Source organism: Delphinus delphis, chromosome 4 (assembly GCF_949987515.2).
Source record: "Delphinus delphis chromosome 4, mDelDel1.2, whole genome shotgun sequence".
NCBI classification, from domain to species: Eukaryota; Metazoa; Chordata; class Mammalia; order Artiodactyla; family Delphinidae; genus Delphinus; species Delphinus delphis.
The window spans coordinates 69638158-69661364 of NC_082686.1; the positions used below are offsets into that span (position 1 = coordinate 69638158).

The 23207-nt window shown below is 44.7% G+C and overlaps 1 protein-coding gene across 2 annotated transcripts in view; it reads left to right on the forward strand.

Moving 5' to 3' along the window:
• The window catches only part of LOC132424755 (kalirin-like), a 458669-nt gene that overhangs the window by 425805 nt on the left and 9657 nt on the right, over nucleotides 1-23207 (forward strand). For both annotated transcript variants that reach the window (XM_060010783.1, XM_060010784.1), the window contains exons 30-33: nucleotides 1111-1301; nucleotides 1737-1838; nucleotides 3166-3308; nucleotides 6361-6463. In XM_060010783.1, coding sequence (XP_059866766.1) covers nucleotides 1111-1301; nucleotides 1737-1838; nucleotides 3166-3308; nucleotides 6361-6463 — 539 coding nt within the window. The remainder of the gene's footprint in view (nucleotides 1-1110; nucleotides 1302-1736; nucleotides 1839-3165; nucleotides 3309-6360; nucleotides 6464-23207) is intronic.

Consider the following 23207-nt stretch of genomic DNA (forward strand, 5'->3'; position numbering starts at 1 on the left):
TTGGTATGCAGCTACCCTCATGCCCTTCCTAGCTGGTAAGGAAAGTCCAGCCAGCTAAACCTGATAGGACTTTGCTGAAGCACGTTCATCGGCTGGAACCATGCTCTTGGGACCCAGAAACCTGGTAGAGTGAGACTCCAATAAGTGCTCCTAACACCGCACAACAGAGCAGATATGGGCAGAGCAGCCTCTTTGGGGTGGAAACTGTTCGATGTGTTAATACTCAGTATCCCAATCTGGGCTGACAAACAGGTGAGATAAGGAAGGTGAGTCTACTCCATTGTACACGGTAAACCTGTGGGGTATTTCCTCTCTTCTGGTCTCCATCACCCCCCACCACTTGCCCCGCCCCAACGCCATCTAAAAGACTTGGTCTGGTTTTAGTACTTCCTGGGCCACCCTTAGCACAGGAAGCCCCACTTCTTCATGCAAAGGAACCCTGATTACCTGCTCTAGACTGAGCCCTGACCATCTGAACATATTCCTAGTGTCACACTTTCTCCACCTCTTCTTTTCTGTTTGCACCTGCTCCCCACGCCCACCCCCACCCCTGCATGTCCGCCTCTGTAAGGACCCTCTCCTCCGGCCTGTCCCTGACGTGTATTCCGGATCCAGCTACTCAAGGGATGCTCTGTGCACCAGCAGCAGCAGCACCTGAGAGCTCGTCAGAGCGCAAATTCATGGGCTCCAGCCCATCCCTACTGAATCCCGGTCTCTTGGGTGTGGAGGAATGGGCAGGAAATCTAGGTGATTCTTACCCACACTAAAGTTTCAGAACCTCTATTAAAGTGGCATGAATATAAATTGTTGAAGCCTTGTGCACCACGCAGTATAGGAGCGATCCTAGGAAGAGTCCTAGGAATGGAACGTAAGAAATGAAGCAACAACAAATGGAGTAGAGTCAAGGGCACTCAGGCAGGCAGCGTTTGTCCTCAGCCCCACTCCGAGCTCCAAGACAGGGACAGTGGGAGCTGTGGAGGGAGAAGGAGAGATGGGGTTTACTTTGCAGGAGGTCCCCGGCTGACAGTGGGGCTGGGGGAGGCTGCACAGGAGCTTTGCAGGAGGTTCCACTGATACTGGTTCTGGAGAGGAGGCCTGGGTGTTTTTTAGGGTTCGACGAGAACCTGGACGTGCAGGGGGAGCTGATTCTGCAGGATGCCTTTCAAGTGTGGGACCCCAAGTCGCTGATCCGGAAGGGGCGCGAGCGACACCTGTTCCTCTTTGAGATCTCCTTAGTTTTCAGCAAGGAGATCAAAGACTCTTCAGGACACACAAAATATGTTTACAAGAACAAGCTACTGGTAGGTGGGGCAGGTGGGGTCAGATGAGACTCTCCATTTGCATAGTGCCCTTGGGCAGGAAGGGGTCTTGAACACTCCGCTCATCTCTCCCCTGGCGCCACACCAAAACCATCCTGGACAAATGAAAATGCGTCCTAGTTGGAAAGCGCCCCCTCAACTCCCACCTTTGCATCTTAGCGTTCACCGTTCTTCTTCCAGTTGGCTTTGGGCGCCTCCCTCTTCACCTTCCCTCCCTGCTACCTGCTCATCAGGCACGTGCCTGTAGGTCCTTGCATCCTGGGTAGAAGAACAGAACATCCGATCTGTTTAAGTTTGATTGACAGAGCCCCTCCCTCGGTCCTCTCCTCTCTGTTGCCTTTCCCTTCCCAACCCCAGCCCTAAGTCTCCCCACTGCCCTCCCCTTCCCCGCCTCTCACAGGCATTTCCTGTCTACAGACCTCAGAGCTGGGTGTGACGGAGCACGTAGAGGGCGATCCCTGCAAATTCGCCTTGTGGTCTGGGCGCACCCCATCCTCAGACAATAAAACAGTGCTGAAAGTAAGTACTGCTCTCTGCTGGGCACGAGACCAAGGTTGGGGATAGCTGAAGGGAACGCGGAGGGATGTGGGCAGGATCCACCTGAAAGCTGGGGCCTGGAGACTCCACCGGGCCACTGGGCTTCTCTCTCTCTCGGGAAGGGCAGCTTCACATGGGTGTTGAGATGCAAATTCTATCATGAAAGTAGCCTGAAATCTCAAGATGAGTGGTCTCCTAACTGCAGGCACCTGCTGGAGCATGGCGGGAAGAAGGCAGGGAATGGCCTCAACAGGGCCCATGTAAATACGTCCTGTCCCTATGGCTCCTTCAAGTGGCAAGGACAACAAATGACCCTTTGGTAAACGGCACCTTGATTTGCTCCCCATTCACTCAACATTTTTTTTCCTGAACACCTTCCACATATGAGGTATTCTGCTCAGTGCTGTGGAGGATAACTATGTATGGGATATGAACCCAGTCCTCTGGGAACTTATGTTCTAGGAGCTCTAGTGAATCATACTAACATGAGAACTATGCTGATTGAGAGGAGTGTTGAGAAGGGGCCTTAAGGAGTCACCTCAGCTCCCCAGGGTGCACGTAGCCTGGGAACTGAGTCAGTGCCCGTGGTCCTGTTAGTGTAACCGAGGAGAGATTCTGCACATGGTGCACCCACCGGTCACGTGCTTACCAGGGAAGTGCCCATCCCCCAGGAAGAGATGCGCCAGCCCTGACCGAGCTTCACACCTGTTTACTCTGAATGCCAGCATAGCTGCTACCTGACGTGAGGCAGAAGTACCTGAAAAAACTTCCATGAAGACAAATGGGGTGTTCATGGAGTGGTAGCAATGCCTTCAATGAACGGGTTTACTGGGCTAAAAACCCAGGACTGACTTTCAATCAGTACAAGCCTATGTAGCCATATCAGTGTTGAGCCTCCTGACGTATATCCAGTTATACCAGTTGGTAAATGGCCGCTGCCTCCAAATGCCCCCTTGCTGCCCCTCCTGTGCTCCCCAGGCCTCCTCAGAATCTAGTAACTGAAGTGTTAACCCTTGGCCCAGCAGGGGCAGTTATCAGTGCTGGTCAGTGCCTCCCAGGTTATTAAATACTTTGAAAATCATCCCGTAGAAATCTACATTGAGTCTTGGGGTCATAGCCCTGTTCTAGGAGTTGGAGAAGCATGTCCCTGGGATTGAAGAGTCACAAGTATAAAACGAGAGAAATAAACCCCTCCAACATTTGGTATCCTTGAAGGTGATGGATTAAGCCTGCAAGAGGAGGGTTGAGAACTGTCTCAGTGGATTGAAGGGAAATGGGATTCTCACTCTCTCTCCTTGTGGCACTCCAGGCCTCCAACATAGAAACCAAGCAGGAATGGATCAAGAACATACGCGAGGTGATTCAGGAGAGGATCATCCACCTGAAAGGAGCTTTGAAGGAGCCAATCCAGCTCCCCAAAACACCAGCCAAACAGAGGAACAATAGTAAGAGGTAACCAGCGTCTCTGCCCCCAGCACAGCCTCGCAGGCTTCCGGGAGTGGGGGTGGGGTGAACCTTTGCTTCCACGGGGGCGGTGCACTCTGCAGGCGGCACCCCTCTCTGTGACACCCCACTGAGTTCTACCTAAGAGGAGTCACCTTCTCTTTAAGCATCTCATTACTGTTACTGTCAGTGACATTCAGCAGGGCTTCCCTGGGCACCTGTCCTCTGATAAACACGGTGCTGGGTGCCTGGGGAAGATAAAAGGAAGTGTACGATGAGTCCATTCCCTCAAGAACCACCTGACAGTCACATCTCACACGTGGAATAGTTAGACAAGAAGAAGCAGGACCACCCGTAGGGACAGGAAATGCTGCAGGCATCAAGGAGAGGGGACTTTGGATGAGCACTGGAGTGAAGTGTCTGGGGAAAGCTTTGGGAAGGAGGTGGCTTTGAGTCGGGGCTCTCTGGGCTGGCTAGACAGCCAAAGGACTGTAATGTGGGCGTGGTAGGTGGGACTGTCACTGCAGCTCTTACTGCAAGCCCCAAGAGTCCTCGTCTTCATTCATCTGAGATAAGCAATATGATGGGGCAGAGGAGGACTTATTTTTTATATCTGCATCTCCCTGGGCCCTTCTGAGTCTGAGTTTTCCTAAGACCAGTGGATGACTGCTTGAGTATCTCTTTCTCGAGTCTCCATGCTACAGTCACCTACAATGACTCTCTTGGAGGGCACTTCAAGAGAAAGCATATGAAAGCTTCATACCAGTTTTGGAAAAGAAAAAACAAAAACAGAGTTATGGAGGTGATGGATGTTGGTGACAACAGGCTGTCCTCTCCTCTCCTATTCATGAATGGATTAAATTCAGGAGATTTTAGTTGACCCTTTGGTGCCAACCAGGCTACACAGGCTTGGGAGCCACCAAGGGAGGTGGTAGCCAAAAGAAGGGTGTGGCTGAGGTAGAGAGAGATTCCTCCAGGAGGCAGGAGCCCCAAGACCAGCATGACCAGGATAAGGTCCCCTCTCGGTGCTGAAGGAACAATTATAACTGTGTTAGGGAGGGGTTATTTTGATTTCAGTTACCTTTGTCCAGAGTCCAGGTAAGGGGCAGACTTAGTTTAGCACTAGAGACAGACCCTGCTGTAGGAAGCCTCTACTTCAATAAAGAAGAGAGAATGGAAACAGTTATAAGGAATTGAAGGTCCAGGACCATGGTGGGAAGGATATTCAGGTGAGCTTAGCTAGGGTTACTCTGCAAAAAAGGCCCCTTTTTCCTATAGTAGGAGAGTTTGAGCATCTCTAGAACATGGGATGGACATATCTTGGAAATGCCTCACACCTTTTCTTGGTCATTGTCCTGTGATGAGAGGGGGAGAAACGTTGTCAGTCTCCGCAGAGAACAGCCAGCCATTGTGTTATTTCATTAGCTTGGCTCCCTGCATATGGGGACAGAGTTTACAGAGGAGTGGACTGGCTTGGGTAATGCAACCGACACTCCTGGATGGGCTCCCCACATCCCCCGGAACTGGCCTCATCTGGTGTGGACCAGAAGGGCCTGCAATGGGCCAGAATAGTGAGAAGCAGAACGTACAGCCAGCTCTCAACTGTCTACAAATGGTGGGGAGCACTGGTCCAGATATCTGAAACAACAGATGATCTGAAACTCCTTTATTTTTGGTTTTGAAATACATCACATGATTTCTTTCTACAGTAGATCTTCCTTCCTATGAATCTATGGCTTATATTATTAAAATAAATTGGCATTTCCCAAGCCCACAAATGGTGGTGAGAGAACAATTGACTTAGAAGTGTTCTGGGTGGGAGAAAACACTTTTTACGACTAGCAGACCCAGTGTATGTACATTGGCATCCCATGTGTGCCCACATGCACGCGTGTGTCCACACACACTCACACTCCAGATTGTAGTTATTTAGACTCTGAGATTCGGTATATGGGATATGTTGCCCATGTGGTAACACTGTCAGGCACTGAGTTCCCATTTCCCCTAAGGCTATACTTCTCCATAAGCAGTATCACGGGTGTGACTTTCACAAAGACCTCCATAGGAAGAGCTGTCACTTCCTGGGCTGGTTTATCCAACCCCTGGCCCACATCTCCAGTTTTTCCTGACACAGACTCTTCAGCCTTCACCAGTTCCCAGGCATCTAATCCCCGTTGGCCAGAGCTTTGTGTTCAGTGTAGGATTGGGACCCAGTTCTAAAGCTGGAGAGTTGAGGGAGCATGTGAATGGGACAGCAGTGTGGTCCAGGGGCCCAGGAAGGGGTCCAAACGTCAGGAGTGCACTTAGGAGACTATCTTATCAGACACTCAGGAGCACAGCTGGCTCAAAAGCTGCTGCAGAATCTGTGACCGTCCTCTTATCTTTGAGAAGATGCCTTGGTCTTCTGTGTTAATAAGAAATCATCATAAATAAGCATGAGATCACCAAGACCCACCAAAATGAAGGCAATAAACTCCTCCAGACCCAGAAGTTGAGGGTCCGACCTTCCCAAGGATAATCTCCCCTGGGGAAGATGTCCCACCCCATTTTCTTGAGCAAAAGAAACACAGGTCAAAAAGGTATCTTCTCAGTTCTCTTCTCTTTATAAGCCAGCTATAAGCCACCCCCACCCTGTTACAGCATACACAGAAAATCTGTTTGAATACCCTGAACTCTGGGACTGTTGCAGATGACCCAGGCAGCTGGAGAGAAGCCTAGGTTCTAAGCAGGACATACTTCTTCCTACTGCCTTTTATAGACCCATTCCTAGTGAAAATAAGTAAGTAGCTGCCCACTCTGCACCGTGGGCCAGAGGAGTTACGGAGAGGAGTCACCTGTGTTCAGTTATCAACATAGTGATTATGTATTTGCTAAGTGCAAGAAGTGACATCATTGAAAATTACATGGGACCTGCTTCCTTTCATGGGATAAGTTTAGACACATCCCTGCTGGAAAGCACTAAGGCTCTGCTCCGCCAGCCCAGCTGGAAACCCTTGTGTGCTCTAAGCCCACAGTCGCTCCCCCCACCCCCACCCCTGTTGCTTTTCTCTTCTTCCTGCAGGGATGGAGTAGAGGATGTTGACAGCCAGGGGGATGGGAGCAGCCAGCCAGACACCATCTCCATTGCCTCTAGGACCTCTCAGAACACAGTGGACAGTGACAAGGTAGGACAGTGCCCCAACCTTCCTTCCCCCAAGACTTCTTGTTGGCTTAACCACCCCTGGAGAGTTAACCCCTAGAGGAATTTCTCCCATGGTGGAGCCTGACCTCAGGAGCCAGTGGTCTCTTTGTGCCGGCCAAAGGGGAAGGAGCAGGGCTGGAGGAGGTATGTCACAGCATGGAGATCTTGTCTGAGGGGCAGAAGATTGAGGTGGCCAGCCAGACCTCTCACGTCATGAGAGTTTAGCAGAACTGGCGAGGGTAGAGAGTGAGTCTGGGTTTCCTCTCCTTCTGAGATGCCTCACCGGCGCTGCCTGGGCTGCTCTGCCTTCTGGGAGGCTGGAACTCAGGGAGCTGAGGCTGGGATAGTTTCCAGAGACCTAAATTTAGACCAAGATCAGTGATTTGGGAAATGGCCACAGAGATGCTGGTTGGAAGGGGCCTCCTATCCGAAGGGGCTCTGGTGGAAATGATGCCCTCCTCTGGCCAGAGTATTGGGGCTCAGTTCCTGAGGGGCAGAGGACCAGGAAGTGGTATTTGAAGCGGCGTGGAGGGATGTAGTTGTCTCAGGAGAAAACCTGGTCACTTGCTTGCTTACATTTTGGAGCAAGTAAGCAAAAGTTAGGAGCTCTGATGGGGAGCCAAAGAAAGGAGAATGTAGCAAAGACTCAGTGCATTTGCTCAAGCTAGCAGAGGAATTCAGCGGTCTGAATGTGCAGGAGGGACGGGGAAGGTTCTGTCTCTGACCCTACTCTCATTTGCTTACCTCGGGGTCGGAAGAGTTTGAGGTGATCGTTTTCTGAATACTAGGGATTTTATTAATAAAGGTTTGGGTTTACAAGGACCATTTGGCCCTAGTTTCTAGACCTAGTATTTTGGCCTTAGTCCTTCAGCCTCAGGCAACAGGCTGTGTCCTCGCTTCATTTTAGTTTTCTAAGTTAGGGGCATTTTAAAAAGATAATCTGCATTCATTAGGATTTTTCCTAATTTTTTTCTTACTGGGAAAAAAAAAAAGACTATGCCCCCCAAACCTCCTAAGATCATGGCGCTAAATCGTGCTCTAGACTAGTGAGCAAGGACTTGCAAGGTAATTCATTCTGTTTGACGTCCTGCCTTCAAGTTTCTAAGCCACTTTTGACTATCAGAGTGGATGGAAAATTGTTTTTTTTCTACTTGTAAAACATACAAAGAAAACTAGTTCTGTACTTTCCTTTCTCCTCTGATCCGTTGTTTAGAACTATAACCCAGAGTATCCTATGAATGAAAGTGTTTATTTTTAAACAGTCAGTGGGTGGTAAGTGAAGTGCATGTTTCCCATGTTCAGACATAGCAGCCTATTAATTCCATGGTCTGGGGGATGCCTCCCTCCCAGCTGCTGCTTTGTCTTCCCCGCGACCCTTAAACAGACACCTCTGCCAGAGACAGCTGTCTTAGGAAGCCCTGGCTCCAGCCTTTCCTTGTCCTCTGGCAAGGTGAGTGTGGTTAGAATAGAACGCCTCCAACAGCAGGCATTTCTTTGTTAATGAGGAACCCTGGTACTTACACGTTATCCACAAGTAAGGAAACTGACGCCCAGAAAGTCTGAGTGACTCGTCTAAGAAAATCCTAGTGGTGAGTGGAAAAGCAAGAACCAGAACCCAGGTCTCCCTGATTCACTGTCATGTTTTTTCCCTCGCTCTTATTAAAGTCAAAGCTTTGAGCTCCCAATGCTAAGATGAACTCAGCTGGCCAGACCTTCTGCACATTCCACAAAAACATCAGTCACATGTTCATGAAAAAGCGCCCACCACATGCCGAGCTCTGTGCTGGATACTGTAGAGACATGTGGATGCTTTGTTGAGTGTGAATCCTTATATGTGTAATTTCCGTTTCATGTATGTCTCTATAGCCAGGCTCTTAAGCCCTGATGAGGGCCGGGGTTGTGTCTGTCTGTTTCATGGCTGTATCCTCAGCACATAACACACATGGATGCTCAGGAAGTACTTGGGGAATGAACGAACAGAGTGGGTAGAGAACTCCGGCATGAAGAGGAAGCTAAAACAGGTGGTCTGAAAGCAGCCATACATACAAATATTGTATTTTTAAATATGCTAAAGAAGCCTAGAAGTTTCCTTACTTGCAAGCAGAAAGCTGCAGGTAATGTTCCCGGCCTGTTGGGAACATTAACCCTTAATTACCTTCTCAGCATGGGCAGCGGGTTGGGAGATGAAGAAAGATTCTGTGTTCTGACACAAAACCTGGAAAATGGCTTAGAAATAGTCAGATAAAGGGAGGGCCTGTCTGTGACCTTGCACTGCAGTTAGAATGTTGTTACTCTTCTGACACTGAGCAGTGAGATCAGGACAGCCAGGTGTTCCCTTGACCTGCCCTGTCCTTCATCAGAGAAACCATTTATTGGTATCTTTGAATTCACAGATGTTATCAACAAAGTTAAATTTCCCCCTATCTATACCCGAAGACCAGGAAACTGGTCTCCATTGGTTTCCAAGTGGTCAGGTGAACAGACTCTGAAGAAGAGGAAGAGCAAGTGGGTTGATTCAGGTAGGCTGAGCCTACCTGGGCAAACAGGGTGGCTGTGGGGAGAGGATGGGGCAGAGGCACCTCACAGGGATCAGGGTCATTTTATTGGTGAGTTTCTAGGAAAGGCCCCAGTCTTCCTCTTCTAATCCAGAGGAGTGAGAGTCATAGCACTGTGGGCTGGGTGGATGGTAAATGTAACCATTAAAGGGCGATGACAGACGACCTTGAGGAGCTGTGGGGCCCCAAGGCCCCTCTGCAATCCCCTTGTGTGTCCTCTGTGCGCTGGGGTGGGGTGGAAGGAGTTTGGACACACCTGGATTCAAATTCCAGCTCTGGCACTCACCCTCTGTGTCACATTGCCTGAGTTACTGCACCTTAATTCCCCAACCTGTAAAACAAATACCCATCTCACTGAGTCCTTGGGAAGGTTAGGTAAAATATATTTAGTTGACATCTCTTAGACATTCAGTAAAGGTTAACTTTCCATCCTTATTACAGGGGAAGCAGAAATTTAGATACTGTGAATAAGAGTGCACAATTATTAAGCAGACTGAGGGTCTTTGGAAGTTCTTGAGTAGAGTTCTGCCCTCTGAGTCCTTAGTTCATTAACTGTCAGTAGGTTTTTTTCTATATTAGACCTAAAGGGATGGAACATCAGTTTACTTGTCTATCATAGGGCAACTTTACTCCTCTTCCCATTTGCTAACCCTTAGAATCTAAGACGTAGCTATTTGTAGTTAGCTTTGGCTCGTGGCTTATTTTATTATCCAATGGGTTATGGTCCATTACTGCCAGGTATTTCACCTTAATCCTCAGATTGTATCACCTTTGGCCAGTGGTAACCCCTAAGTCTTTAGATATTTGAAGACAGTTGTCTTTTCTCTTAATCTTCTTTGTTTAGAAGTCCTCAGTTTCCCCAGCTATTCCTTGTATTAATGTGTTTTCCGACCCTTCCATATCCTGGTTGCCTTCCTCTGGTTTACTCTAGTGTGTAATGATCTGTGTAAAATGGGGCCTCCAGCATGGTATATAAGTACATTAGGTGTGATCTAACTGATGCAAATTCATCTCCTTGTTCTAGAGCTACTACGCTTGCCCTCCTCCCTAAGAAGGTTCACCGTGTCTAGTAGGGTGTACAGTGCTGGCTCATAAAATCTCCTTGCCTGTTTTTGTGGACTGCCCTTAATTCAGCAGATGACTTAGAAACCTGAGTGTCAGACTACTTAATATCTATTAGATTTTCTCTTGCTTAGTTCCATCCACAATCCAGTATGTTTTGAATATAAATTATTCTGTCCAGTATGTCAGCTGCATTTCCCAGCATTATTGGCTAAACATACGTTTTGTGGCTTCATCCAAATTCTGGCTAAAAAGACAAGGTTGAGAACAGAAGACCAATGCCCGGCCCCTCCTCATTTCCCACCCAGGTTTTGACACTTGGAACCCTCCTTGTCTGACTCTTCTTTCTAGGAAAGGGAACTCCCCCACTTTTCTCTATAACAGAGAAGCTGGAATTGCTTGTGGTAAATCCTCCCTTGATGAGGAACCAGTCTAATATTATTAATTCTGCATTAAACGCTGACAAAGCCAACACAGGTGCCTCAGTAAATGGCACGAATAAGCTTTCCCCAAAGTTGCTTTTGCTCATCTCTCAAATGGGTCTGCCTAATTAGGTTCTACCTTGCCCCTGTCCCATGTAAAAGTGTCATCTCCCTGAAGGCAAATGCATGTGTGCTTACTTTGTTCTGTAGAGATCTGGGTCTGAGCCCCTTCCTACTCTGTCCAGAACATGCTCACACTACTCTGGGCATTCCACTGTAAAGTCTCTTTTGCTTATACACGTATTAAGTGATGGAGCTTTGCAACCACACTTCAAAGATATCCAGAATTATAGAATTGTAGTCAAGCAAGGCTGGGTTATGAGGTGGCAGTGAAGAAGTGTCTTGTAGTTGAACACGATGGACGTCTGCTGAATAATTACCAGCTAATGGTGCAGAAGCAGCCATCTGGGCAGTGACAGTCCCTGTGCATGTATAAGATTTGCCATTTAGACTAGGCATGCTGGAGACGTTCAATAAATGCTTATTGAATTGAACATCACAAACACCTCCTAGTAGGGATGCTCTTCATCCAAAATACACTATGACTTTCTAGACATGTCCAGACTGGCTGGAGACAGGGAAATTGAGTTGTGAAATTGAGTGCTATAGTCCCTGCAAAAATTACAAGGGAAAGAACACTGCTGGAACATCCCGGGGCTGATTGTGATTTTAAGGAGGGATTTCAAAAGGAAGCAAATGTGATCTAAGGTACAAGGTGGGCTGATAATGACAGTGTGCTGAAGGGGGACGGGAGATGCCTGGAGAAGCCTGGAGATTCCAGGATTTAACCCAGAAGTTTTTAAACTCTCGACTGTCAAATCGATATAATGGGTCATGACCAAAATTTTGTTTTACTGTGTGGGAAGAAACGCTCTGAAGTCAAAGGATTCCTACAAGGTCACTCACTGCAGTAACGTGATGCCTCTAACAAGGGGCGGGGCAGCCTGGCTGCAGAAGCCTTCTGGGAATAGACTTCTCAAGAGCCTCACCTGGTTTGTCAGAACCTGGTAATCCTGACACAGGCGCTCTGGGAGCACAAAGCAGGCCACTAGGTGCAAGGGCTGTAGTCCAAGAGGGTCCAGCCCATGTTTTGGGGAGGTCCCAACCCCTGAGTTGGCCTATGTCATCTCTCTTCGTACATGCTCTGTGTTGAGGGCCCACTTACTCCACAGCAGGTGTTGCTCTCCATGCCGAGAGTACAGCAACGAATGAAACAAGGCCCTGCCATCCTTTGGCTTGTTGTCTTACAGGGAGGAAAGGTAAATAACCAGAAAGAGAAAGGATGGCATCCCTAGTCTACTGCTAATAGCATCAGAGATAAAAAGCTTCTAGGTTTTTCTTGTAAGAAAAAGTGGGCTAATGCTGCAATTGGAAGAACTCAAATTAAATGTAAGAAATTAGTTTCCTTGTAAAGATTAGTGTTGATCGGGGGACGGAGGGGAAAAAATAGAATCTCTTCATTTAAATGGGCTCATAAGTAGAAAAACCCTCCAGAGAATAAGGATGGATATAGAGCTTCTTGGGAGGAAGGAGAGCAAATTGGGTCCCATTCCCTAGAAGCAGAGTCTGAGACCATGATTCCTATGCATGTAGTTTATTAAGGGTGTGCTTTCAGGAAAAGGGGCAAGAAACAGGGGCCAGTGCAGAAGGAACTAAAGCAAATGTGCATGTGGTTTCAGCTGGAGTCTAGCTCAGTCTGATCCCTCCTGGACCCGGAGTGTGAATTGCACCCAGAGTTTGCCCCACCTTCGGGCAAGGGGCCTGGCCTTTTGTGATAGCTGTGAGCTGTTAGCAGCCAACATGCACAAGAGCTGGGGCATGGGAACCGCAGCAGGAAAGAGGATCTGAGTGGGCTGCAAAGGCGTCTACTGCACAGAGGAAGGGGATGGGTTTGGGGACCAGGCATGGATTCAGTCCCTGGTTGTTCACCAGCTGCAGGACCTTGAGTGGGTCATTTAATCATTTCATGCCTCAGTCTCCAAGTCTGTACAGTGAAGGCAATGGTTTCAGCTTCCTGGGATTTTGAAGGACTAGCCAAGATCCTGTGTGAAAGAGGGTGTGAAGCAGAGGAGACATGCGGTGGGTAGGTCGCTGTCCGGGTGACTATAGGCGACTGGCGTGAGAGAAAATAGACAGCGTGCTCCCTGGAGTTTTAAGGGCCTACAGATCACTGGCTTTCGCCACTAAGGAGAAAAACCAAACATCTGGAAATGTGGAGACTCAACAGTGTTAGGACTAATAAAAATCCTGTCAGTTCACACGATGTAATATTTTTCACTTAACTAATTAATTAAACTAACTAATTAATTAAAAAAACCATCAAGATGATGCAACACACCAGCAGGATATAACTAGTTATAAAGAGAAAAGTGCATTTTGAGCCGTATCCCCAGATATTTTGTGTGTGTATAATGTACACAGTTTCATGATATATTTGGGTGAATGACCTCTATTTTGTTGCTACTTTTTTAGTTATATTAGATTAAATAAAATTATAAAAGAAGACATGCTTTTTTAACTCCCATATCTGTGTTAATATAGAAGAAGGTATAAATAACCCCAAACAATAGCTAATAGATATATTATAAAATATATTACAACATATGATTTGGTATTTGAGAGAACACAGAGAGACCACTGGTATGTTTTCTGGTTGGAGAAAAACCAGAGTTTTTGTTTTGTTTGTTTGTTTGGTTGGTTTTGTTTTGAATTTACCTTCAGATATATCCAAATAAGACAATGTAATACAAATCTACTAAAAATGTGTCCAAAAGAATTTAATGGACAACTCAGCACATATGTAAGGAAGTACTTGACCTTAAAAATATATGTATGAGATAATAAAAAAAGAAAGTTATTGATCATCATTTAAAAAAAAAAAAAATCAAGGTGGGCCCCCCAAGGTTGAATCTTCAGAATGAGATTGTGACAGCCTGTGACATTTAGCCGTGGGGCCTGAGCAGGTGACCCATTTGCTGGAGATCCAGCCTATTAAATGCACTGTGTTAAAAGCTAGAAAAAGAAAACGTGATGCGTCTCCAGGAGAGAGTCCTCAGCACTTCTGTTACTCTGCCCTTTATCTCAGGGCCCTAAAATGTTTCTTATGGGAGAGGTTTATGTTGCCTCCCATCTAGGAACAAAGCACTTTCTAATCCTCACATAAATACCTTTGAAGAATATATAATTGTACTCCTTGTTCCCGGGGTTTGGAGTGGATATATCTGAAACCTAAACTTGGACTTCACAAACTGTAATCTTGAGTCTCGGTCGTACCCCACGCCTAACAGTACAGTGGGTTGGAGTTGCTGTATGAATCCCAGGTAGAGGCATTCTGATTTTCTCAAGAACTTGGTAGTCACTCCAAAGTAGGAAAAATGCCATCTCCGCTTTAAAGTTTTAAACCCAAATTATGATTTTTGTTTGTTTGTTTGTTTTAGTTTTCTGAATAATCCAAGTTCAGGACTAGGTTTGAAAATAACTTTTTTTCCTGGTGTGGTCCCTTTGTTACTTTGATCCGTGGTGGGCGGGAGAGGTGGCAGCAGGGAGCAACAAAAAGCAGAGGATTCCCGGGTCCTCCTCTCTGTGGCTGCTCTGTCACCTCCCAGAAGCCCAAACCCATCCTCTCCTGAGCAACATTCAACACAGGACAAATGTGCTGGCTTTTCAGAACGAGTCTTTAAAGTGCAAGGAGTTGAGGTCACCTGTTTTCCTCTAAATGAAAAGTTGCTCAAATAAATGACTGGCTTCCAGCATCACACACAGCCCAACAGCGTGAAAGACACAGCTGAGGTTCGCGGGGCAAAATCTCTCATGACAGCATTATTTTACTTAATATTTGACTTACACTTAAGAGCTTGAAAACCTCCCTGGAGAGGCCCACCTTTAACGTTACCAATCAACTGAAAAAGCAAATAAGCTTCATAACACACAGCAGCCGATGGACAGTTTGCTGCACACAGGCAGATCACAGGAAACCTCAGAGCGCCGCGCCGCACAAATCTCTTTGTTTCTAGTGGCGTCATTGTGCAAGTATATGTTCCAGAAATAAGGAAATTGCAAAAGGTGATTTGCCAGGAGATTAGATCTCTGTGTGATAGCTGCAGGGGTGGCCAGAGGCCAGATCTGACTTGGGGTAAGTTTGGAATTTGGAAGCATGGAAGCTCAGGGAAGAATGCAACCTGAGAGGTCCTCTAGCCCTCTGTCTCCATCCTGTTTAAAGGGAGCAAAGTGACTTGCTCAGAGTCACAAAGCCAGTTGATGGCAGACCTCAGACTCAAACCCAAGTCACTCTCCTGCCTGTTCAGTGGGATTAAGAACATAGTACTTTTGCGGTAACCCTGATAGTTCAGCTTCCAGAACTTTGTAGCAAAAAGCAAACACAATTGTTCCTGGCTTCTTCTCCAGCTGCCTCTACACCATCCCGCCCCAGCCCCAGCAAATCCACAGCAAAGTAAATTACAAAGAGGTTCTGTAGGCCAGTCCAGCGTCTCTGGGGCTGGCATGTGGCAAACGGGAAAGATACCTTCCAAGTATTAATGCCTGTCACAGAGTCTTTGATAGCAAGCACTTGTGACTCATATAGTGGCCTTGGTGGGAGTGTGATTCTGCCCTAGAAGAGTCTTCAGACCTCTCAAGGCAAATTCCCGGTCAGGCTCTGAGAGCTGGCAAGAGGCACTGCGGCAAGGCAGCCCAGCACAAATCTGAATTCTGTTTCTAAAAATTTTGGTGGAAGGAGAAAGCAAATCTGAGATCAAGCCAAGATGTGAAAGTGGATTAGCTGGCGACAGTCCAAGGCAAACAAGACCCAAGTGAGTACACTGCCGGCCGGACACACTGGGGAGGAGGGGCCCGAAAAGGGGAGAAGTCACGTCCGGGGAGGGGGGCGGGGGCCAGCTTGGAGGCCGTGGGCAGAGAGAGAAGTAGCAGCTCTCAGGGCAAGGGTTTTACTGGAGTATTCTGCACAGACTTCTTGGCATATCACTTATCCCACTTACGCTTGTTTCCTTCTGTGTGAGTTAAAAAGGCCTTTTAGCGAAGAACAAAATGACAGAATCTACCTTCTTAAAGCTACTGGTAAGAAGGAAACAGGTTGTGGGAAATACCGTTCTTAAAAAATTGTGCTCCTGGATGACTAAGAGTGACACCAGGAGTTTTGAAATCTGGAGCAAGCTCTCCTTGTGGGTGCGAAAATGAACTCTTCTAGAAATTTCAAGCAGAAGTGTTGCTAGAAATGACCGTCTAGAGCCAAAGCACTGAGATGAGCGTGGATGGGGCGGGTGAAGGTGGCTTTGCAGTGGCGGCTCTGCCTTAGCTGAGCTGCCTTCCCCCGTGCGTGCTGTGCTGTCAAACATGACATGTTTTCCGTGGCCGTAACACAGGAGTCTTGGGAAAAGCCTGTTTGATAGACAAGTGGGTAAATAGTATCCTGTTTCTTTATCTTGACCTTAGATTGAAAATGCTTGTTTGGGTTTTACCTGCCTGGAGGCTTAGCTTCACTTCCTCCCTGCTGATGGCTACTGGCAACCTGTCTGCCATGACTAGTGGGATGTGGTGGACACTGGATGGGGGTGGGGAGATCTAAGCATTTGAGGCATTGGGGTGAGATGGTGTGATCCTACTGCCAGAAAGTAGGGTCTTGTCAAGGAAACCATGTTTGCCTGTCCTCCGTGGTGGCCTTCCACTAGGAACCACAGTGAAGATGGGACTTTGGCTCAGGGTCTCTCCCCGGGTGCCAAGTAGCAAATGCCCACCAAGGGGAGCAGCCTGCCTCTGCCCGGATAGCTCTTCCTGTTGAGAGAAAACTGCTGGAAGATGCAGACCTGTGCAGACTGACCCATTCCAGGTGTCTACTCCCTAGTTTCAACCAGACCCTTCCCTCTGCTAATCAGTCTTTCCATTCTTCTGCCGCCATGTTCCACACGGGTCTGGCTCTGGTTATGTTGGAGTAGTCACTGCTTTGTTTCAGAGCTGATAGTCAAGTTTCCAGCTTCCCCATATGTAAGGGCTTAGAGTTGAGTCTTCCAAGTTCAGAATGTTTATCTACTGTCATTATTATTATTATTAATGCTCTAATTGGTTCTGTTTAAAATTGCTGATTGCAGAGACATGTATACATGGATTAGAAGTTCAGGAGAGCTGTTCCTCTAATCTGCGTGGCCCCTGCTGATGCTGGCTGTGAGATGCTTACTGAATGCTCCCATAAGCATTGCTCTCTGCATCATATGCAAGGGCTTAGACTCCTCTCTGAACTTCATGATGTACTGAAGGGAAAAAAAAAACAAAAGAAAAACAGGTTCTGTATTTTTCCGTCTGTCTCCTGTCTCCTGCTAGCTGGTGTCCTTTCAGCTGCAGGAATGGGGTTTAAAAAGTTTCACTTACTCTTTGCTGTTACTCACTTACACATGGATGACAGTCTGACTTAGTGAGCACTAGAGGATATTAAAAATTCATTACCTTTTCTTTGCCTCATGATTTTTTTTTATTTTTTTTTTATTTTTTGGCCACACTGCACAGCATGTGGGATCTTAGTTCCCCGACCAGGGATTGAACCCGCACCCCCTGCATCGTAAGTGCGGAGTCAACCACTGGATCGCCAGGGAAGTCCTCTTTTCCTCGTGATTTTAATGTATGCTATCTTTTTATCTCATTGATTAATTTATCAAGCATTTATTGAGCTCCTACTATCCGGCAGGTGCTATTCCAAACACAGAGGATAAGACAGTGAACAAAACAGACAAAGCACCTTGGTGGCCTGTTTAGACCTTTCTCTTTTGTGCTGATATGAACCTAAATATGCTCGATTTTGAGGTATTTGGAATGCCTTGCAACTTCTATTTCTTTGTATGTCTCTGTGACTGACACCATTGCAGCTTTTATCTTAAAAGAATTTAGCAATTTGTTTAAAAAGATTACTTGGGAGTTCTTGAAAGTAGTCCCCCAATTTTTAATTTCCTGAAATAAAACCAGAAATCAAACCAGAATGTTAGATTTCCCACCACTATCATCTTTGAGCTGTAGTTGCAGTCAGCAGGTTCCTGATTAGGGAGGGTTACCTTCATGGCAGGTAGACATTCCAGATGAGGAGAAAAGATCAGGAAGTATTCACATAGCTCCCAAATATTAAAATTACTTCTATCTCATATAACAGGAATACCAAAGGAAAATTGTTCTTTTAAAAAGTTATTTTTAAACTGTTATGATGATGATGTTGAAGGATGTGAGGGGATGAGGAGTGGGGAATAGTTTGTTAACTGGAGTTACTTCAAATTTTAGAATCTGAAATTTGTAATACGGAGTCTAACTTATCTGATGTCCCTACCCCACTTCACCCCACAACCTCTCAGAACAAGAACAGTCACAGTTTTTATGCCTCTTTACATACGGGCTATGAAGAACCTTTATTGTACTTGAGAAAATTTTATTGAAAACTCCCCAAAGAGAAAGGTTTTTAGGATATGTTCTCTACCATTAGATTTAAGACAGTACTTCTAACAGGGACATAGACCAAACCGCTAGATCGGTTATGTTATTTACAGAGCAAATAAGTAGGCACTACCATTAACACCTGGTCAAGAAGAAAAATCTGTTAACGAAGAATGAAATTAGCTAGAGGCAAAAATGGAAAATTATTACAAATATTTTGGTACACTGAATTCATTCTTTTATTCAACCGAATTTTATTGAATGTCCACTGGTGACCAGATACCATGGAGATTCAGGATATAAAAGAACAACCTCTGTCCTTGTCCCGGAGTTTTCTGAGTTCATACCCCCCAGGGGTCTTAATATGTGATGCCAAATAGGATGGCTATATAGGTGTTACTTGTATTTGAGGAAGGAGAGTTGTACTTAGCACTTCCTTTATGCCAGTTGCTGAGCGAGGCATCAGAGAAACTAGGAAGAGGAATGTTAGGTGAGATACATACTTGCCACACATATACTACATTTTGTAACAGAAGTATACCCACTTTGAACAACAAACAGCCTGGGAGCCAGGGAAGGCTTTTTATACCAGAAGTGAAATTTGAGCTTGGCCTTGAAGTTCATCTTCCTTCTATTTCTCCTCCTTGGTATCAGTTTTGATCCCAGAATAATTATTCTAATCATGGACAGTCTGTAAAAGAGCAATGCTACTGATACATCCGTATCAAAAGAAGTATTTTGTTTTGATGTGGAATTAGGCTTTTTTTTTAATGACCTGTTAGCTCTGATGAGAACTATTCAAAAGTCCCCTTAGGATTTTTACCAAAACTTTCTTATTGTTCCTCATAATAATATAATTAAACCTGTTTTTCCTTAAGCATATGCACTGAAGATCTTTTAAAAGAACTCTTGAAGCGATAATACATAAACATGATTTAAAATGTGGGTGTTTTTCTAGAGATATTATTTTAAAATATAAAAGCTCATACTTTTTATTCTTTTTAAAAAATGTTTAAATAAGTAACAGCATATGATAAGTCCTGTTTTATACTTTTTTCCTTGTAACAAATCTGGGCAATTTCATAGCAGGACATGTAGAGCTGCATCGTTCTTTTTGGTGGCTACACAGTATTCCATACTTAGAGTACCATAATTTATCTAACTAGTCTTCTATTGAGGGGTGTATGGGATGTTTCTAATCTTTTACCAGTACAGACAGGTCTGTAATTCTTGTACAGATACAGTTTCTCACACTTGTTGGTCATGAGTATGTTAATAGGATAGCTTCCTAGAAGTAGAATATGCATTTTAAAATGTTGATAGACATTGTTAGATCACCCCCTACAGAAGCTGGACCAATCTATACTCTCTCCAGCTGAGTATGAGTGTCAGTTTTCCCAGTCTTGCAATCTAGTATATCTTCAATATTTTTTATCTTTTCCAATCTGGTATCAGATACTTTAAAATAATCCTTATTCATTATTTCTCTTGTATATATTTTGTTTAGCTGATAATATTGCAACTATATTACTTTCTGAAATATATTTGAAATGTGCAGTATTTAACTTATACTGTTACCTAATGAGAGTTATGGGCTTGTCTGATTCATTAGCTGTTATTTATATGTTTATTCCTATGAATGAAGTGCATTCCTAATCAGAAACATCTGATTTACATTAACCTTTTTAAAAAATTTATTAATGTAAAATATATATGCTGAAAATGCATCAAAAAGTACTAAACATGTGAATGGATAATTATAAAGTGAACATATATGTAATAACCATGCAGTTCATGAAAGCAGGACATTGCCAGCTTTCCAGAAACCCCTTGTGTGCCCCTCCCTGGTCACAACCCTGTCTTCTTCCCTAGAGGTAACCATTCTCCTGACATTCATACTACTGTCCTTACTTTTCTTTATTATTTTGCCTCCTATGTATGTGTCCCTAGACAATATAGTTTCAATGTAGCTGTTTTTAAATTTATATGGCTGGGTCGTACTGTGTGTGTCTCTTCTCTCACTCAACCCTCATTTTTATGGAATTCATCCATGCTGATGTGTGTAGTTTTTCATTCATTTTCACTGTTGTATAGTATACCATTGTATGAATACACCACAATTTATTTATCCATTCTGCACATGGGATGTTTGGGGCTGCTGTGAACAGTACTGCTATGAATATTCTTATATGTATCCTTGTATACATGTACTTGAGTTTCTCTAGGGTGTGAAGGTAGGAGTGAAATTTCTAGGTGGGAAAAAAAAAGGAAATTGCTAGGTAATAGAAGATATATATATATATGTCTTCAACTAAACTAGATGGTATAATCTATTTTTCAAAACACGGATACCAGATTTCCACTCCTACCAGCATCTGTGAGATTTTTCTGTTGCACTACATCCTTGAGTATACTTGATATGCCGGACTTCAGAATTGTTGCGGATCTGATGGGTATGTAGTAATATCTGCTTATGGTTTTAATTTGCGTTGCCCTAATTACTAATGAGGTTGAAGCCTTTCCGTATCTTCTTGGGCCTTTGGATTTTCTCCTTTACATCCTTGTTCAAGCCTTTGCCTAGTTGTGAGTTGTCTGGGTTTTTCTCATGCATTTTTAGGATTTCTTTATATATTCCAGATATTAGTCCTTTGTTGATTATACACATTGTAAGTATCTGCTATCACTCTGTGGCTAGTCTTTTCACTCTCTTTATTGTGTCTTGAAAAACATCTAATTTGACATTTTGAAGGCAGTACGTTTGTAAGTTAAAGACTTATATGATGGGACATAATGAGACATTTCTTACATTAGTCCTTTAAAATAACAGTTTATCATTTGTTTGTCCACATAATAGTGTACCACCATGGAAACTTTATATATAATGTAGGTTTCTGTCAATCCCTAAGTTTACCCGTTTTCTTTCTTTTTTAAAATATTTATTTATTTATTTATTTGGTTACACCGGGTCTTAGTTGCAGCAGGCGGGCTCCTTAGTTGCAGCTCGTGGGCTCCTCAGTTGTGGCATGCGAACTTCTTAGTTGTGGCATGGATGTGGGATCTAGTTCCCTGACCAGGGATCCAACCCAGGACCCCTCCATTGGAAGCAGGGAGTCTTAACCACTGCGCCACCAGGGAAGTCCCTATCCCTGTTTTAATAAAAGAATAAGAACTAGTTGACTTTTTTAAAGGTATCTGTTGCATTTTACTCTATATATTATGTGACAGGTAATACAGTTAAAGCGATGAAATGTATTAGAAAAAAAGATAAGTCCATTGGGTTTGGAACTCAGTTGTCTGACAGACAGATCCAAGACCCAGGAAGGAAATCTTTACATAGCAAAACTAAGCATCTATGCTCACAGAAAAGCCTCTCCAATCCTAATTTTATATGTAATGCTTACCATCTCTGTCATCTAGTTACTTAGCCCCTAAGAAAATTAGAAGAGGAGAAAGTTACTTTTATATAGACACACTAATAGCCACGAAGGCTGAGCTGTTGACAGCAAGAGAGGAAGCAGAAAAGCTATGAAAGCAAAAGCTGAAGGAGGAAATAAAACTCCAGCAGTTGGGTTCTATTTAGTGAAGGTACCAAGAGTGCTATTATGACCTGGCATGTCTTACAACATCCTTTGTATTTTGTACTACACCATAGCTATTACTCATGTGGGTTTGTGTAATTGTCAACAGATGGGGAAATTATGTTCAGTGTACTTTGCTTTTTACGAAGTCAGAGATGTAAAGATATTCATAAAAAGATTTAAAATGGGGAGAAAAAGGTGGTGTTGCTGTTTACCTTTAGTCATCCAGAACACTTGATTATCCTGACAGACACATTTCCCACGGGTTTTGGAGAGCTGAGGTGACGTTGACTATGATTTACGTTAGTGGAAAGATTTGTAAAGGTGAAACTCAGCTTTTCTCAGTCCTAGTGATTGACTCCAAAACACTGGGCTGCACTCCTTTGGCATTTTTTGAGGGTCTGTATAAATCCGCTCTAGTCCAAGCCACTGTCCTATCACACATGACCTATGAAAGAAGCCTCCTAATTGGTCCTCAGACATTCACTCTTACTTTCCTCTAATCTTTTCTTCACTCTGAGACCAATGTGATCTTTTGAAAATGCAAGCTCTTCGCATCTATGGCTTCAAGCCCTTTGAGAAGGTCCTTTTGCCCTTAGGGTGAATACCAAAGTCCTCAACATGACCTACGAGGGCATTGTCTGGACCTCAGCCCTCTTCTCCTCCCTGCAGCCACTCTTCCTCTTGTTTCCTGCTTCGCAACGTTCCTGGCCTTCCTTGAATGTGTCAGGTTTCTTTGCGGTCTCAGGGCCTTTGTTTCCTCTGCCTGGAAAATCCTTTCTCCTTTTGCTCTCCGGTGTCTGCCATGATCTGACCCAACCACTCATTTCAGCCTTGTTTCCCATTCCTTTTGCTCTCTCTTCTTTCAGATCTCAGCCCTTCCTGACCCTCTGGCTAACTCCCCTCCCCAAGTCATATCTCTCACTGCATTCTGTATTGTTATTTCTTGGAACTTGTCACCATTATTTACTATATCAGCGTTTGTTTGGTTACACAGTTGCCTCCAGCACCAGATGTTAAGTCCATGAGGGCGGAGACATATCTGTTTTACACCCCCACTGCATCACCAAATCTAACAAAATACTGATTCACAGGAGGGACTCAGTTAATATTTGTTAAGTCAATAAACGAAGACCCAATAAACACAAGGTAATGTGTTGGGCATTGTGGGTAAGAAAGAGAACTAGAAATGGGAAACAAATATTATTAAGAAACTCAAACTTACCTAGTTTGAGAGGATTAGAGAAGGTTCAGCATTAAACTTTACCAAGTGGGTAGAGTTTATCCAGGCAGCATTGCTATTGGGAGTGGGGAGGAAAGTCATCCTAAATGGATCAAACAGCAAGAGCAGGGACAGGGAGAAAGGAAAATATAGGATAAGTTTGGGGCATGCAGAGTAAATATGCCTGATGAAGTGCGGAGTTTGTGAGGTGAGCTGTCGGAAACAAGGCTGAAATGATTGGTTGGGTCAGATCATGGCAGACTCTGGATACCATTGAAAGGAATTTAGATTTTATTGAGTATTATCCAAGAAACACTGAGAGGTTCTTTTTTTGTTTGTTTTTTGAGCATGATAGTTACAGAATTACTCTTACCTTCTCCTTGATGTGTAACTGTCCTTTTATGCT